Genomic DNA, 17,393 nt, shown 5'->3' on the forward strand with positions numbered 1-17,393 from the left:
TAGTTGAGGGGTGAGGAGGTAATGTTGTTATAGCATTCCAAAGCAACCTTAGAAGACATTCTCAAATTGCCTACTTCCCAAGTTTCTTCACGCGGGCATTATCGGCCTTTTGATTTGCTCCCAAACCAGTGTTCCACTCTCACCCACTTAGCCCAGACATCCCTGTATCGGTTTCAATCTTCTCAGATAATAGGAATGGGAAGGCATTTGTGAGCATACCTTGTATTCCTCGCGCTGTTCCTCCTCCCTCCTTAAAAATCCAGGGATGAATGCACTGGGGAGGTTGCTTTATTTAAAAAAAAAAAAAAAAAAAGCGAGGGTGGCAGGGGTAAGGGAAGGTAGGGAGGGAGTGGTAACCAGGACCCCTGGTCTTTTTTACAAGGTGTTGATAAATCCCTCCTTTAAGTCAGCTAAGTTCGGTCTGCTTAGACACTTCAAAACACTACTGTATAAAAGGGACTTAAAAATGAAAACAAACAACAAAACCCACCTAAGCTGCCACCTTCGGAAGTTTCTCACCCAGGTCAGGGCCCACGAGCGCTCCCCCGAAAAAGCCCTGATGCACACAACCCCAAGTCCTGCCCTTTATACCTACTCCCCTCGCAACATGAGCTCGCCGCGGACTCGAAGGGCGTCCCCGATCCCTGCGACCTGAGCCCTGCAAAGACTTCAGCCCCTTCGCCGGCGCACTGCCCTCGCCCGTGCCCGGCCAGCGCCGGCGCCCTCCGTAGCCCCCTCCCACCCCTAGCCCGCAGCCCCGCAGGCCCGCCCGGGCCCGCGCCGCTCCGGCCCGCGCCCCGCAGCCCCCTCCCCTCCCGGGACCCCGAGCCTCCCCCGGCTCCCGCTCGCCGCCGCGGGGCCCACCGAGCCGCGCCGGTCCGCTGCTCCGGCCGCGTCGTCCTGCTGCAGCTCCGCAGTCATGGCCGAGGCGCCCCTCCGCGGGTCATCCGGCTCCCGCCGCCGCCGCCAGCCCAGCCTCGCAGGAGGTGGAGGAGGAGGAGGAGGAGGAGAAGGAGGAGGTGGTGGAGGAGGTGGAGGCGGAGGAGGCGGAGGAGGCGGGGGAGACGGAGGAGGAGGAGGAGGAGGTAGCTATGCCCCGCCCCGCCCTCCACCCCTCTCCGGCCCCGCCTCCGCCTCGAGCCCGCCGGAGGCTCGTCCCACACGCCCCGCCCCCCGGCCTGTGCGCGCACGCAAGGCGCGCGGCCCGGAGCCGAGCGGCTCTGCGTGCTCCCGCGCACGCAGGGTTCTGACCCGGCGTGGGTCACGTGACTCAGGCCCCGCCCGCGGCTAACGGTCAGCGGCGCCTGCGTTCCGGGGCTGTTGGCGCCCAGGAAATGGTTTGGGAAGCGTGGACGACTCGCTGCCCCCCCCAGGCCGTCTCGCGGAAGAGTTCAAGCTGCTCTCGGCCTCGGGAAGCTGTCTGGAGCCCGCGCTCTGGGCGGTTTCCCACCTGGCAGTAGAGTCGCTTGGGAGTCCAGGCCCTGGAGGGGTTACCCGTCGTTTGCAGGGAGAGGCGGAGGCTGAGCGCGGTGGTCTGGCCAGAGCTACCCAGACGGGCCAGACCCCCTCATCCCTGCTGCCCAGCACCCGCACACACCTGGGCGTGGGGAGTGAGTTGCCGCGTTGTCCCCTTTGCGGTTTTCTGGAGTTCAAACTAGAATTCCAATCTATTTGGTTAAGCCCGAGCCAGCTGCTCCTGACGGCGTATTTAAGAACTCAGTGCCTCCCCCGATCTGAAATTGCATTTTCAACAGTTTGGTGGAAATCCTAACTACTAACCATGTTTCACATTATTCACGTGTTATCACTGACCGCCGTTCGGTTGGCACCCATTTGGCTGTCCCAAATCTCAGTAGAGGCCTGGTGTGGAAGAGCCCTTTTTTAGCGGTATGGTTATGCCTTTTTCCTGATCTGGGCCTCTGGCGGTATCTTGGGTGTGAATTTGGTGTGGATCTTGGCCTTTCCCCCTGTGCTCCTGGCGTTGTTGCCCATGTGATTGTGATGTTTCACCTGCAGGCCTTTCTAGTCTGCCGGTGAGCCCAGCTTGTGGCACCAGGAAACAGGTGCAGAACAGGAGCAGTTCCCGTCGGAGACCTGGCTACTCACAGGAGCCGGGGCCATGACTGCTGCTGCTGCTTTTCACCTGGAGACACAGAGGTTCCCCTTTCCCTGACAGGTAAACTGACAGAGTGATCAGAATCTTCCACGTGCAACAGGCGGACTGTGTGTGTGTGTCTGATGGTTGCAGGACTTTTATGGTTATGCCTTTGCCTTTTTTTTTCCCCCATGAGTTCCACACCTGAGGCTCATGGCCTTAACCCTGGAGTCACGGCAAAACAAGTTGATTTCTCAGTGTGATTTATTTACAGCTTCGCATATTTCTAAGTTACCAGAAAGCTCTATTTCTGTGTGTCTTGACCATGTCTCTGCAACAACTCTTGTTTGTCTTTGCACATTCATTTTAGGAAATTGCTTGTTTAATGGGAGTAAATGGGGTGGAAAACCTGTAACTTATTCATGAACACTTCCTTGAAAAACTACCAGACACCTCCTATACTCGTGTTTCGAGGGGAAAAAAAGTGTATACAGGCCATTTGGTAAATAATAGGCCCCTGAATTTTGATTGAGCATCTTTCTGCTGTGTGGATCTAAACAGAACTCCAGATCTAATAAATTCGATATAATCAGTTTGAGGGCTCTAGATTGACAAATCCTCTTCGCCTCCTTGTGTTTAACTACCACCTGATCTTGGACACGGTAGTCAGCTAGAGACACCCTGTCCAAACAGAGTATTTAATGAAGAGTCTGCGTCAGTGCTTGGCCATCAGTTGGCAAGTTTCATGGTGATCAAATATCAAAAATGGACATCATGGAACATGCTCTGTCACCACAGAAAATCTTTTCTTATTCCTTCTTGAAACCCATACGTGAAGGCTCCAGAATAATTACGTTATTAGTTGATAATCCTTTCGAGAGTGTTCAGGAAAAAAAAAATAAGGGGCAATAGCAAGTCATTGACATATTTCAAAGGGGAATAATAGTTTTGGGGCTATTTTCCTGAAGGAGAAATTGAATTTTTTTTCTTTCCCTGAAAACTGTTTGCCCCCATGCTAAGTTACTTTCTCTGAATCAATGGATTGATATTTCTGTTGGTGACTGACTTCAAACCCAAAATAGAATTTGTATTGTAATAAAATGATCCCATTTTGTGTTATTGAATACTTGTGTGGAGCTTGTGGAATAAAAGAATGAAGGGAACGTGTTAGGAAAAGAAAAAAGGAGAAAGACGGAAATGCATACTTCTATTTCTTCTCTGTTTCACTCTGTAAATAGTTTCTGCCACTGTCTTTGGAGCAACTGGAGAGCTGAAGGCTGAGGCTGATTGACAGGTATGACTGTTCTCTGAGCAGTGGATTCCTTTCCAGGAACAATCTAGTCAGAAATGTCCTTACGGGCCAGCTTCTTAGCAGTTAGGAAAATGGCCTTTCTCACTATTTTGGAAACAGTATGGATATTTCTGTTATAACCCCTAGATTAAATAATTAGATGAATTACAAGGTTAAATTATAGGTGTTCTGAAAGTGTCTCAGAAAAGGCTCTCTTTGGCTACTTGAAAAACGAATTTCTGGCCTTCCTGAAATGTGTACTGTAGGCAAATGTAGTTTGTTACCCATTCAGTAAGGTGAATGAGTTCATTTTCATTTTCAAGGTATTTGGCCTTAGTATGCAAAATAACAACCTCATATCTCCTTGTTTTTGTTACTCTAGAAAACAAACACTAAAAAAGAAAAAAAACATAAAACAAACATCTTAAATCTGTTTTCTTCAGAATTCATGAAAGCCTTTAACCTGTGGGATTCAGTTTTCCTTTTATAAGAAGGTGAATATAACTTTAGCTTCCAGATTGAGAGGTGATAATAAAGAACCAGAAATAAGCGTACTTCTGCAAACTTGATTTTTGACAAACCAGCATTGTAGACCAAGTGGGCGTCAGATGGACTTTTCATAAATGGTACTCAGACAACTAGTTATCCATATAAAAAATTAATTTTGGACTCTTAGTTTACATCATAAGTAGAAACCAGTTTTAGGTGGATTAAAGACTTTAAAAAACCAAAATTAAAAAAATTTTAAACATCCAGTTGGAGATTATACTTTGAGGATAGGAGAACTTCTTTAAATCAGATACAAAAGTACAAACCATAAAAGAAAAGTTGGTAACTTTAATTAATGCTAAAATTAAGAATTTCTCAGGGCGCCTGGGTGGCTCAGTCAGTTAAGGTTCTGATTTCGGCTCAGGTCATGATCTCATGGTTCGTGGGTTCAAGCCTGGCGTCGGGCTCTGTGCTGACAGCTCAAAGCCTGGAGCCAGATTCTGTGTCTCTGTCTCTCTCTGCTCCTCCCCCACTCACGCTCTGTCTCTCTCCCTCTCTCAAAAATAAATAAACATTAAAAAAAAATTAACAAAAGATTAAGAATTTCTCTTCGTTAAAAGGTACCATGAAAAAAAAATATCCACAAACTGGGAGAAACTAATTGTAACAATGTAACTGATAACATATTAGTATCCAGAACAAAATTTCCAAACCTTGGCACTGTTAACATGTTGGGGCCAGATACCTCTTTGTTTTGAGGCCTGTCCAATGCACTGTAGGATGTTTTAGCGTCATCTCTGGCCTCTCCCTACTAGATGCCAGTACTCTCTGCTGCCTACCTATGATCATCACAAATGTCTCCAGACCTTGCAAAATGTTCCCTAAGGGGCATATTCTCCAGTTGAGAACCAATGATCCAGACCAGGTGAATAACCTTTACAAAAGAGACAGTGTAATAGAAGGAACAGCCAAACGCTGTGCAGATGCTGGATAGAAAAGGAAACCCAAGCAGTTGAAAAGATGCTTAAACTCCCTGATAATGAGGAACACAGGAATTAAGACCACAAAGATGCCATGTCATGCATCCAGTTGGCAAAAATTTTTAAATACCACAATTACAAGTGTGGTCAAGAATGTGGAGCAATGGGAGAACACTTACACACTCGCTGGTAGTGTAAATTAGCACAGCCACTTTGGAAAAATTTGGCATCTAGTACTAAAATTTGAAGTTGTGTGTGCCTCACATTCAGCATGTCCTAAGTATGTATCCTAGAACAATTGTTAGTGTTAGTTAGGATATATGTGTAAGATGTTCTTAACACTTTTAATGGCAGATGAAGCAGGGATCAACCTAAATATATCAACGGTAAAACTGATCAATTGTTTTGTGTTGTCATTCGATGGAACTTTATAGAGCTGTGAATTACAGCTATGCAATATCATGGATGAATCTTAGGAACATAGTACTGTAGGGGATCAAGCAAATCACAGAAGATGGCACATAATGTAATTCCATTTGTATGAATTACAAAAACCATCAAATAATATATCATCTAGGGAGATAAACATATGGTTAAACTACAAATGAAAGCCTGAATATTATAAACACAAAATTTGAACTAGAAGCTCTGAAGGAAGGGATGGGAAGGGATAGGGAATGGGCATATAAGGGAATTTACAGGTACTCCTAATGTTCTGGTTTCATAAATCAAGTGGTATTTACATGAGGGTTCATTATATCATTTTACATAAATTTTATTAACTACTCAGTAATACAAAAGTTTAAAAGAACGTTAAACTTAAAAGCCTATCAATCCTTGCTCTAATGATGTTTCCGTGCCCTCAAAAAATATTGAGAAAAGTCTCTGTAGTTTGCACGTTACCCTTTTGAATGCCGGCTGATTCATGAGGCAGAAATTTAACATTCTCTGAAATTAGGGGCCCCTGCGTGGCTCCGTCGGTTAAGCATCCCACTTCGGCTCGGGTCATGATCTCGCGGTCTGTGAGTTCGAGCCCCGAGTCAGGCTCTGTGCTGGAGCTCAGAGTCTGGAGCCTGCTTCAGATTCTGTGTCTCCCTCTCATGCTCTCTGCCCCTCTCCCGCTCACACTCTGTGTGTGTGTGTGTGTGTGTGTGTGTGTGTGTGTGTGTGTCTTAAAAAAATAAACATTAAAAAAATTCTCTGGAATTATAATTTGAACTATCATCAAGATAAATGAAAAATATTACCATTCCATTTTATGCAGAGTGTGCCCCAAATCCATATTTTAGATGATGTCCAATGAGCTAGAAATTCTATTTTATAAAACATTTTCCTCTTTAGCTTCAGGATTTGGGGAAAGACTTCTATGTCAAAGTTGTGGCCTCCTACAGAAACCGAAAATATCATTTAAGATAAAAACCAGAAAGCTACCCAGGGAAAAAAAAAAATAGAAGTTTGTATAATGCAGCAAATACTAGAAGCATAAATTGGAACTTAAGGTGACTTAATGTTTTCACCCAGGGCCCCATTGAAGTGAAAAATCTTCCTCCTCAAAATATCAGAATTTGAAAAAATAGATGAGGCCAGAGTAACTAATACAAACTTGCCTTCGGAAATGCGGATGTTTTTACTGATCTGATAACTTGACCTTGGAAGAAAACAGAACATTTTTAGAGGAAGTAATAACTTCACTGAGCACTTATAGGCTAGGTGGTGTCCTGAGTGCTTTGCATGTATGAACTAATCCTCACGAGACCCTATGAAGTGCTGTTATTATTAATACCTCCTTTACAAATGAGGAAACCATCACAGAAAGGTAAAGTACTTTGCCCAAGACTTTTCTCCTATAAAGACAGGAGCCATGATTCTAAGCTAAGCAGTCTAGCTCTCTTTCTGTAGGCTGAGGTAAAATATAAGATTCTGGCTTAAAGAAACCCAGGAGGGGCGCCTGGGTGGCGCAGTCGGTTAAGCGTCCGACTTCAGCCAGGTCATCATCTCGCGGTCCGTGGGTTCGAGCCCCGCATCAGGCTCTGGGCTGATGGCTCAGAGCCTGGAGCCTGTTTCCGATTCTGTGTCTCCCTCTCTCTCTGCCCCTCCCCCGTTCATGCTCTGTCTCTCTCTGTCCCAAAAATAAATAAACGTTGAAAAAAAAAAAAAAAAAAAAAAAAAAAAAAGAAACCCAGGAAAGATGAATCATTAGAAGAAACAGCCTGTAAAGATTTCTAGGAGGATGGGGCGCCTGGGTGGCGCAGTCGGTTAAGCGTCCGACTTCAGCCAGGTCACGATCTCGCAGTCCGTGAGTTCGAGCCCCACGTGGGGCTCTGGGCTGATGGCTCAGAGCCTGGAGCCTGTTTCCGATTCTGTGTCTGCCCCTCTCTCTGCCCCTCCCCCGTTCATGCTCTGTCTCTCTCTGTCCCAAAAACAAATAAACGTTGAAAAAAAAAAAAAAAAGTTTAAGATTTCTAGGAGGAGGTGTTACCTGAACTGACTTGACAGAGAAAGCAGAGAGTAAGACAATGGGAGTCTTGGCAGGCCATTAAAGACTAGTTATAGGTGGAGTTAACCACAGGTCCCAGTTTGCCTGGGGCAATTACGGTTTACCCCCTGTTCTCCCCGGAATGATTTTTGGTAGCTTTTCCTTCCTCAAACTTCTAGGATTGGATGTTAAATTGTCTGGTCATCCTACTATGGAGCAGTTTATCTTGAAAGTAAGCAATTCCTAGAGAATCTCACCGTAGTATAACCCAAAGTCTTTCAGATATAACTAAAATGCAAATCTCTAGCCCTGTCTGATGAAGTATGTATCCTTAATAAGAACTGGTTCATCTGTTTCTAAAGAACATAGCCAGAGGGAGTAGAGGGCACCCCATTGAAGGTGGGTGGGATCACTGCCTGGAGACCCTTGCCCTTAAGGGACTGGGTAGCTTTTTCAGTTTTGTAAGCCATCCTCTGTGGCATTTAAGGCCTAGAGGTGCCTGAGAGCCATCCCGGAAGAGAAAGGCGACAACGTGGAGTTAAAAGGAGGGAAAATATTTGATGGTCTCTGCCAGAGGGGGGCAGAAGTTGAATGGGTTTTTGATTTTGCTTTTGTGGGATTTTTTTCTTCCCATGAGAGAAGAGAGTTTTAGAATTTTATTTAGACCTGGAATGTTGAAGGGAACAACTTTAAAATTTGGAAACAGTGGTTTGTTGGAGTATTTATTGTCTCTTCCACTTCTCCAGAGTAACCAGAAAGTGAAAACCAAAGGAAGACAGTGTCCTGAATAGAGTGGACTCTTGAGCCATTTTTGTGAGGAGCCGCCACTCCATAGAGGGGACATCAGTTGTGTTCAGGAGGACAGGTACGTAGTGCGTGCTTTGGGCTGGCAGTTCAGAGAGCTGGTCTGTGCAAATCAAGATTCCCTAGTACCAAGGAGTAAAAAGATTTGGAAAAGTTACTTAGCTCGAAATTACTAGTCATGTTATTTGAAGTAGAGGATTCTCAAATTTGGTTCTCTTAACTTTATGAAAAGAGGAACAGTGATCCCCACAATTATTGTCATATGTTAAAGCTCATTAATTCATTGGCAATACAAAGAGAATGGAATAGCAGCCAGACCAGCACTCTGGCTTGATCATGGTGAGCAGGTCCCTGATCTGGTTGCGACCTCGCTGGGAGAATGTGATGAAAATACTTTCCGCATTATGAAGTGACACTTAAATAAGTTTTGATTTTTATAAAAACAAAATTTGCATTGCTCAAACTGAATAGGGTCAAGAGCCCCTTTCTGTCACTTTGTGGACATTACTAAGGAAGCCTGCCTGTTCAGAGCCAGTGCTAGAGGTTCCTGGTTGGGGAAGGAGCACTTATTGAAGCAAAAGTTTAACAAAAGTGATGTTTTTGTTTCTTTTCTTGTCTGGGAATTCATTCTTAGTATTTAACCATACTAGAAAAGCCATATGTGGTGTATATTTTGGCTTCCCCCCCACCATGGACACACATTATTTGGGAATCTCTGTCTTGGTTATCATAAAGACTAAAAATCTGAAGCTTTGGTGTTGTAAGCCCTTACCTTTTTTTTTTTTTTTTAATTTAAATTCAAGTTAGTGTAGTGTTGGTTTCAGGAATAGAACCCAGTGATTCATCACTCCCATATAACACCCAGCGCTCATCCCAACAAGTGCCCTCCTTAATGCCCATAACCCATTTAGCCCATCCCCCCCCCACCAACCTCCCCTCCAGCAACCCTCAGTTTATTATCTGTACTTAAGAGTCTTTTATGGTTTGCCTTCCTCTCTGTTTTTATGTTATTTTTCCTTCCTTTCCCCTATGCTCATCTGTTTTGTTTCTTAAATTCCACATGTGCGTGAAATCATATGGTATTTGTCTTTCTCTGACTGAATTAATTTGCTTAGCATAACAATACTTTAGTTCCATCCACGTTGCAAATGGCAAAATTTTATTCTTTTTGATCACTGAGTAATATTCCATTGCATATAAGATAAAAAGCTTCTGCACAGCAAAGGAAACAATCAGTAGAACTAAAAGGCAACGACAGAATGGGAGAAGATATTTATAAAGGATATATTGGATAAAGTGTTGGTATCCAAAATCTATAAAGAACGTATCAAGCTCAACAACCCAAAACCACATAATCCGGTGAAGAAATGGGTGGAAGACATGAATAGATACTTTTCCAAAGAAGACATCTGGGTGGCCAACAGACACATGAAAAGATGCTCAACATCACTCATCATCAGAGAAATGTAAATCAAAGCCACAATGAGGTACCACCTCACACTGGTCACAATGGCTAAACTGAACAACTCAGGAAACAACAGGTGTTGGCGAGGATGTGGAGAAAGGGGAACACTTTTGCACTGTTGATGGGAATGCAAACTGGTGCAGCCACTCTGGAAAACAGTATGGAGGTTCCTCAAAGAATTAAAAATAGAACTATCCTATGACCCAGTAATTGCACTACTAGGTATTTATCCAAAGGATGGAAAAATGCTGATTCGAAGGGGCACATGTACCCCAGTATTTATAGCAACACTATCAACAATAGTCAAATTATGGAAAGAGCCCAAATGTCCATTGAACGATGACTAAAGAAGATGTGGTATGTATATACAATGTAAGCCCTTATCTTGGTATTTAACAGCTACTAGAACTCATTTTCCCTCTTATAAATGACAGACTGAAAATACTTTCATTTTTTTTACAGAAGTTATGTGATTCATTGTTACTTGTAGTTCTTATTTATTTTTCTTCAGATTTGAAAACTTAGTAATTAATAATTGTGATTTTGATGATTACGTTCAGTCCATAACAAGTTATATTTATTTTCTTTTTATGTTGCTGAGATAGTATTGCCTTTTTTTAAGTTCATTTATTTTAAGAGAGAAAAAGTTAGCATATGTGCATGCACAGGGAAGGAGCAGAGAGAGAGGAGAGAGAGAGAATCCAAAGCATGCTCCACACCATCAACATGGAGCGTGATGTGGGACTTGAACTCGTGAACCATGAGATCATGACCTGAGCTGAAATCAAGAGTTCGACACCCAACTGACTGAGCCACCCAGGCACCCCACTGTGTTGCTTTTTAAAATAAATTAATCAAGCGGCGCCTGGGTGGCTCAGCCCATTAAGTGTCCGACTTCAGCTCAGGTCATGATCTCACAGTTTGGGAGTTTGGGCCTCGCATCAGGCTCTGTGCTGACAGCTCAGAGCCTGGAGCCTGCTTCGGATTCTGTGCCTCCCTCTCTCCCTGCCCCTCCCCTACTTGTGCACTCTCTCTCCATCTCTTTCTCAGATATAAACATTAAAAAAAAATTTTTTTTATTTATAAAATAAATTAATCAAGAATGTTGCTTTTGGTATGGAGGATTAAGATCTTAACAAATCTGCTGTCGAACAGATAACAGTTACAAAGTCTGGACAAAATAAAAAGTACCTGAAGTATCTGGAGCTTGAATAGAGGTTTCAAAAGGGAGTCGTAACGTGGCAGAAAGGTCTGACGAGGGGTGTGTGCCCCACTATTTCAGCTTTACTCAGATAACGGACCATAGTCACAGCATGACACGCGGTGGTTGAAGTGCTAGTGGAAAACCAACCAGGCTTCTGGCCTGAGGAACCAAAAACTAGAGTTTAGGACAAACATGGCAACCCAAAAGAAAGGGAGGGAATTGTGAAGAGGAGAGAGGTAGAGAAAAAGATCCCCAGGTTTTTGTGCAGAGTCTAACCACGTCTCTGGCTGACCCTTCCAGCAGCCGCAAAGCACCTCAAAAAGGACAGAAGAAATCAGATAAGCTTTGAGCTGTTGCCTGTGTCCAAAAGAGACAGTTTGCAGTTTGAGTCTCATCAAATTAATTCACTGCCAAAGCACAAAAACATCGACATTCATTGGAGAAAGAGGTTACACACACACACACACACGCACGCACAGACACGCGCACACACACACACACACACACACACACACACACACAAACACCCTCTCCATCCTTTAGACAGAGAATTGAGAGTCTCGGTAAAACATAATATATAAGGGGGCACCTGGGTGGCTCAGTTGGTTAAACGTCTGACTTCAGGTCAGGTCATGATGTCACAGTTCATGGGTTCAAGCCCTGCGTTGGGCTCTGTGCTGACAGCTTGGAGCCTGGAGCCTGCTTCCGATTCTGTGTCTCCCTCTCTCTATATCCCAACCCTCCCTCTCTCTTGCTCTCTCTCTCTTTCTCAAAAAAATAAAAAAACATTAAAAACAAACATAATATGTAGGAATACAATCCCAAATTACTTGATATATAAAGAACCAGGAAAATATGACCTCTTACCAAGAGAAAAGACAGGCCAGATGAAGATGTTAGAATCCATTAGACAAGAACATTAAAGTGTCTGTGATAACTAACCTCTGTGAAGTAAAGGAAACCATACTTGTAGTAAGCAAAATGGAAGAACCTCCACAGATAATTATAAAACATAATAACAAAATGAAAAAAAAATCAAGCTTAAACATTCAGTATTTGAAATGAAAAAGTCATTGACTTGGCTTTATAGTAGGGTACGTATTGTGTAAAGGAAAAACTCTCACACTGTCTTGTGGGGTGTATCTATTTAGATGTAACACATGACACAACGGAGCATGGTGATGGCAGGGGCCAGTAAATGGAACCAAATGATTGCATGGTAACTACATTTGATGGGAAGGTGCTGTAGTAACTTGAAAAGTAGACTGTGTGAACAATGTTTATTTTAATTTCTAGTATAACCACTAAAAAGAGTTGTGCAAAAAGTATAGCTAAAAAGCCAATAGGTAATCTTTATTAAAAACCAAAAAAATCCAGGGGTGCCTGGGTGGCCTGTTCGGTTAAGCATCCAACTTCAGCTCAGGTCATGATCTCGTGGTTTGTGAGTTTGAGACCTGTGTCGGGTTCTGTGCTGACAGCTTGGAGCCTGCTTCAGATTCTTTGTCGCCCATTCTGCCCTCCCTCCCTTGCTCGTGCTCTGTCCCTCTATCTCTCTGTCTATTTAAAGAATAAATAAACATTTAAAATTTTTAAAAAGTTAAAATCCAAAAGTAGGCAGAAAAGGAGGAGTTTTTTTGAAAAAAGTATATAAAATACAAATAATAAAATGGGTAACTTAAATCCAAACGTATCAAAACTACTTTAAGTATTAGTGGATCAAATATTCCAATTAAAAGGCAGAAATTAACGAAATGAAAAAGAAGACCCAAATATGCTAGATGTAAGAGATGTGCTTTAAATATAAACACACATGTAGGCTGAAAGCAAATAGATGGAAAGAGAAGACATACCATGTGCCATGGACTGAATGTTTGTTTCCACCCCCCCCCCCAATTCATATATTGAAATCTTAACCCCCAATTAGGAAGTGAGGCCTTCTGGGGGGTGATTAGATCATGAAGGTGGAGCCCTCATGATGAAATTAATGCCCTTATTATATATTATGGCCCCAGAGAGTTCTCTAGTCCCCTTTCCATTATATGAGGATACAAGAAGCCAGCAACCTGCAACCCTGAAGAGGTCCCTCACCAGAACTTGATCATGCTTACACCCTGACCTTAGACTTCCAGCCCCGAGAATGGTGAGAAATAAGTTGCTGTTATTTTTAAGCCAACCAGTCTGTGGTGTTCTGTTAAAGCATGTAAATAAGCATGGAAAGGCCACAGTGGTTATTAATATCAGACAAAACAGACCTGTGGCAAAGAGTATTATCAGAAACGGGGCCATTTTATAATGATGGATACATGGATTCATGAAGAAGACGTGATATTCGTAAATGTGGGTCAATGTGTATGTGCCTAATAACAGAGCTCCTAAAATGCATGAAGCAAAAATTGAAAGGATAAAAAGAAGAAATGGACAATTCCACAATGGTAGGAGGAGGTCTTAACACCCCACAGGAAGTGGTACAACAAGAGACAGGAAAGAACCGCAAAAATATAACCCAAACAACACTATCTGCCACCTTGATCTAATTGTTATTCACGGAATGTTACATCCAATGATGTCAGACTGCACCTTCCTTTCAGTACACACGGTGCTTTTACAACAAATCATATGCTAACCCACAAAACAGCTCTCAATCAAAATAAGATTATTGAAATCATAGAATATGTTCTTTTACCACAACAAAATTAAATTGCAAGTCAAGAACAGTACAGATGGTCCCCAACTTTTGAAGATCCCACTTACAATTTTCAACCTCACAATGGTGCAAAAGTGATACACATTCATTAGAAACCACTATGAATTTTGAATTTTGATCTTTTCCTGAGCTGCTGCTGTACAGTATGGTTCTCTGTTGTGACACTGAGCAGCAGCTTTGTGCCACCGTGCCCAGTCAGCCACGTGGTCGCCAGGGTCGACGATTGATCCACCTACAACCATTCTATACCCATGCAACCATTCTGGTTTCGGGTTTTCACTTTCAGTATAGTATTAAGTAAATTATATGAGAGATTAAACTTTATTATAAAATAGGCTTTTCACTAGATGAATTTCTCCCACTGTAGGCTAATGTAAGTGTTGTGAGCCCAGCTAAGGTCAGGTAGGCTAAGCTATGATGTTTGGTAAGTTAGGTGTATTCAATGCATTTTCTGCTTAATGGTATTTTCAACTTATGATGGGTTCATGGGGATGTAACCTCATCATAAGTCGAGGAAGATCATACAATATCTAGAAAGACATCCCAAATTTTAAAATAAACAACTTCTAAATAATCTGTGGGGCAAGAAAAATCATGAGAGGTTAGAAAATATTTAAGACAGAAAAGTAATGAATATACAATATATCAAAATTTGTGTAATGCCCCTAACCTAGTGCTTAGAGAAAATGAATGGTTTTATTTTATGTTTTATTTAAGTATAATAGACACACAATGTTACATTAGTTTCATATGTACAACATAGTGATACAAGAAGTTTATATGTTATGCTGTGTTCACAAGTGTGGCTACTGGTCTGTCCTGATACATCCTGATACATCGCTATTACAATACCATTGACTATGTTCCTTATGCTGTGCCTTTTATTCTGGTGGCTTATTCACTCCATAACTGGAAGCCTGTATCTCCCACTCCTCTTCACCTATTTTGCCCGACCCCCAAACCCACCCCTCTGGCAACCATCAGTTCTCTGTATTTACAAGTCTGATTCTGAAATGGCTACATACTGTATGATTCTAACTATATGACATTCTAGAAAAGGTAGACCTTTATAACACTAAAATTCTTTATTGGTTTTGGGGCTCCTAGGTGGTTCAGTTGGTTGAGCATCCAACTTTGGCTCAGGTCATGATCTCAGGGTTCATGGGTTTGAGTCCTGCATCAGGCTCTTTGCTGACAGCTCAGAGCCTGGAGCCTGCTGCAGATTCTGTGTCTCCCTCTCTCTCTGCCCCTCCCCCATTCACACTCTGTCACTTTCTCTCAAAAAATAAATAAACACTAAAAAATTTTTAAATTCATCTCTTATTTTTTTAATGTTTATTTTTGAGGGAGGGAGGGAGGGAGAGAGAGAGAGAGAGAGAGAGAGAATCCATGGGGGAGGGGCAGAGACAGAGAGAGGGAGACACAGAATTGGAAGCAGGCTCCAGGCTCTGAGCTGTCAGCACAGAGCCCGACATGGGGCTCGAACCCACAAACCGTGAGATCATGACCTGAGCTGAAGTCGGACGCTCAACTAACAGAGCCACCCAGACGCCCTTATATGGTTTTTAATAATACTTTTTATAACATTTCAGAAGTGGGGAGCCAAGGCTTTCTTTATTTCCACTCTTAGGGAGAAAGAGAAACTACCTCTTCAGACATCACTGGGAAACTTGGGTGCTCCTGGGACCAAGAGTTTGGAGAAGGAAGAGTAAGGGAGTAAGCAAAGAGGAATTTGTTGACAGTTGCAAGCAAAGTAGAAATAGATTAGATGAATTGGTGTTGGGGAACCTGGAGAGGAATGTTTAGAGCAAAGAAGACAAGAGGCACGAATAGAGGCATGGCATGACTTTCAAGCTGTGGAAACGTGAACAGTAAAGTACAACGGACGATAGGTTGGATGGATGTTCCCTGGAGCTGCAGGTGCAGTGGCTGCCACAAGGCGGTGCTCTGACTACATCTACTTTGGCTTCCACTGTGCTTTTCATTTTCCCACTCCTCTCTCCTCTTTAAGGGCTCTAACTAGAGGTCTGTCACACTCCAGCCATAGTCAGCCAGCCTGTTATTAGTGCCAAGCCATCCTCCTGGAGCAATGACAGTGTAAATTTCAGCAGTGGCAGAAAGGGGACAAATACAGCTGTTGTGCATTTTAGAATAATTGCCACAGACCATTTAGAGACAGCTTTATAATAACGGCACTTATACAGACTTATACAATATTTCCCTTTTCTGTTTTATTCCTCCCTCAACACTTTGCAACATGAATGTGTTAATCCGCTCATCTTGTGAGTCTAGAATTATCTGCTCCCTAATTTTCTTTTCTTTTACTTTATTTCATGTGTTTATGTTTAAAGCAACTGGCCTTTCTTTGGGCAATTAGGATGGTTCAGGTAGAAACCTGTGTTCTGTCTGCTCCCCAGTTTTACAAAAGGAGGCTTGCAGTCCCAGGGAAGGTACCATTCGGCCTTTTCCTACCTTATTCCTTCTGCTGGGAGTTCCACTCTTCCTGCCCTTGCCTTTTCCCAACACAAATGCTATTTGTGAAACACCTCTTCTCACCCCACCCCAAGTCTGGCTCCTCTTTTTGCTTCCATTGTCCCGAGTTCACTTACCAGCTAGCTAGTGTTTATCTCATTGTGTGCTCAGTGTTTCTTATCCATCACCTCTATTCCAAGTTCCTTGAACTTTCTTTATATTCCCCAATGTCCACCACAACTCCCCACATAGTGAGCACATGGACGGCTGGATAAATAAAACAGGCTCCAGCAGGTCAAAGCCCTTGCCCCATCTTGAGTCCGCAGCAGAGTTGGAAATATCCAGAAATTTAGACCCGAACCAGAGTATCTTCCTGGCTGCTGTGGTTGACCGTGGTCTCTCCACAGAAAAGTTCTAAATGGGCCTAAATGGAGAAGCCCTGGGTCCTGCGGTGCGCCACAGACCCGGGGAGATGCCCAGAGCTGGCACAGCAAGACTTCAGGGCCCATAATGTGTGCAGAAGGCCTGGACGATGCAGATTACTAAGACCACCTGCCTTACATGGCAGTTGAAGCAGCGCCCTGGCACCGATGTCCTCAGAGGCATGACAAGAAGCAGCAAACCATGTGATCCCATGTTCCTCTAGTTTTTTTTGGGCGGGGGGACGGACATCTCTCTCCAGGTAACTGTGAGACCCCTGAATTTTAGCACCCTCTGAGAGAATCACAGAGGCATGAACTCCCTGTGTCTGGATCCAGTGTGTATCCTCTGCATGGCTTGCTGGCTGGCTCTGGACCAAACCCACCAAAAGCGATCTTGCTCTGAACCCGAGTCATCGTTCCCGCCCATCCTTTCTGAGATGGTGGAGGAAGGACAGCATATTGGGTATGGTTGTGAAAAAGCTCATCCCTTTTGGTGTGTCCTCTTTCTTGCATAAACCAAACTTCTTTTCTGCCCGTCTGTCAATTCTTCCCTCCCTCTCTTTGTTCCATCCTCCTTATGTATTTAATGAGTACTCACTAGGTGCCAAGCTCTGTGCTGGAGACACAAAGATGAATTAGGTACAGTGCTCTACCTTCAAAGAATTCACAGGATTCTGGAAGAGACAGGAAGGTCACAATATACTTGCACAAATGCCATAATGTAGGAGGTATCTGTGAGACCCTGGAAGTTCAAGGGAGTGGGCCATAGCACACTAGCAGGTCTTTGGTAGCCAGCTGGTGGGAGGAGCCCTGATTGGTAGTGTTTGCTGATGTCCGACGTCCGTGTGGCAGACATTCCCATCATGGCTGCTCTCAAGCTACTAACCTGATGTCACTGAACAGAGTTGGGAAGGGACGTACACAGTTGGCCCTTTTGATTCAGTAAGAGCCATTTCTAGTATACCACCACGACTTGCCCCTCTAAGACCCT

At 43.5% G+C, this 17,393-nt stretch overlaps 1 protein-coding gene across 7 annotated transcripts in view; it reads right to left on the reverse strand.

The window, feature by feature from the left end:
• USP28 (ubiquitin specific peptidase 28) overlaps positions 1-1,055 on the reverse strand; it is a 66,670-nt gene extending 65,615 nt beyond the window's left edge. For 4 of the 7 annotated variants that reach the window (XM_045482857.1, XM_045482855.1, XM_045482856.1 and 1 more), the window contains exon 1: positions 865-1,053. In XM_045482857.1, coding sequence (XP_045338813.1) covers positions 865-921 — 57 coding nt within the window. In that variant the 5' untranslated portion in view covers positions 922-1,053. Of the gene's footprint in view, positions 1-219; positions 282-864 lie in introns of those variants that run through there. The other 3 variants (XM_045482859.1, XM_045482858.1, XM_045482862.1) reach the window with 2 other exon arrangements.
• Positions 1,056-17,393: the final 16,338 nt, after the last annotated feature.

Source organism: Leopardus geoffroyi, chromosome D1, assembly GCF_018350155.1.
Source record: "Leopardus geoffroyi isolate Oge1 chromosome D1, O.geoffroyi_Oge1_pat1.0, whole genome shotgun sequence".
Taxonomy (NCBI): domain Eukaryota; kingdom Metazoa; phylum Chordata; class Mammalia; order Carnivora; family Felidae; genus Leopardus; species Leopardus geoffroyi.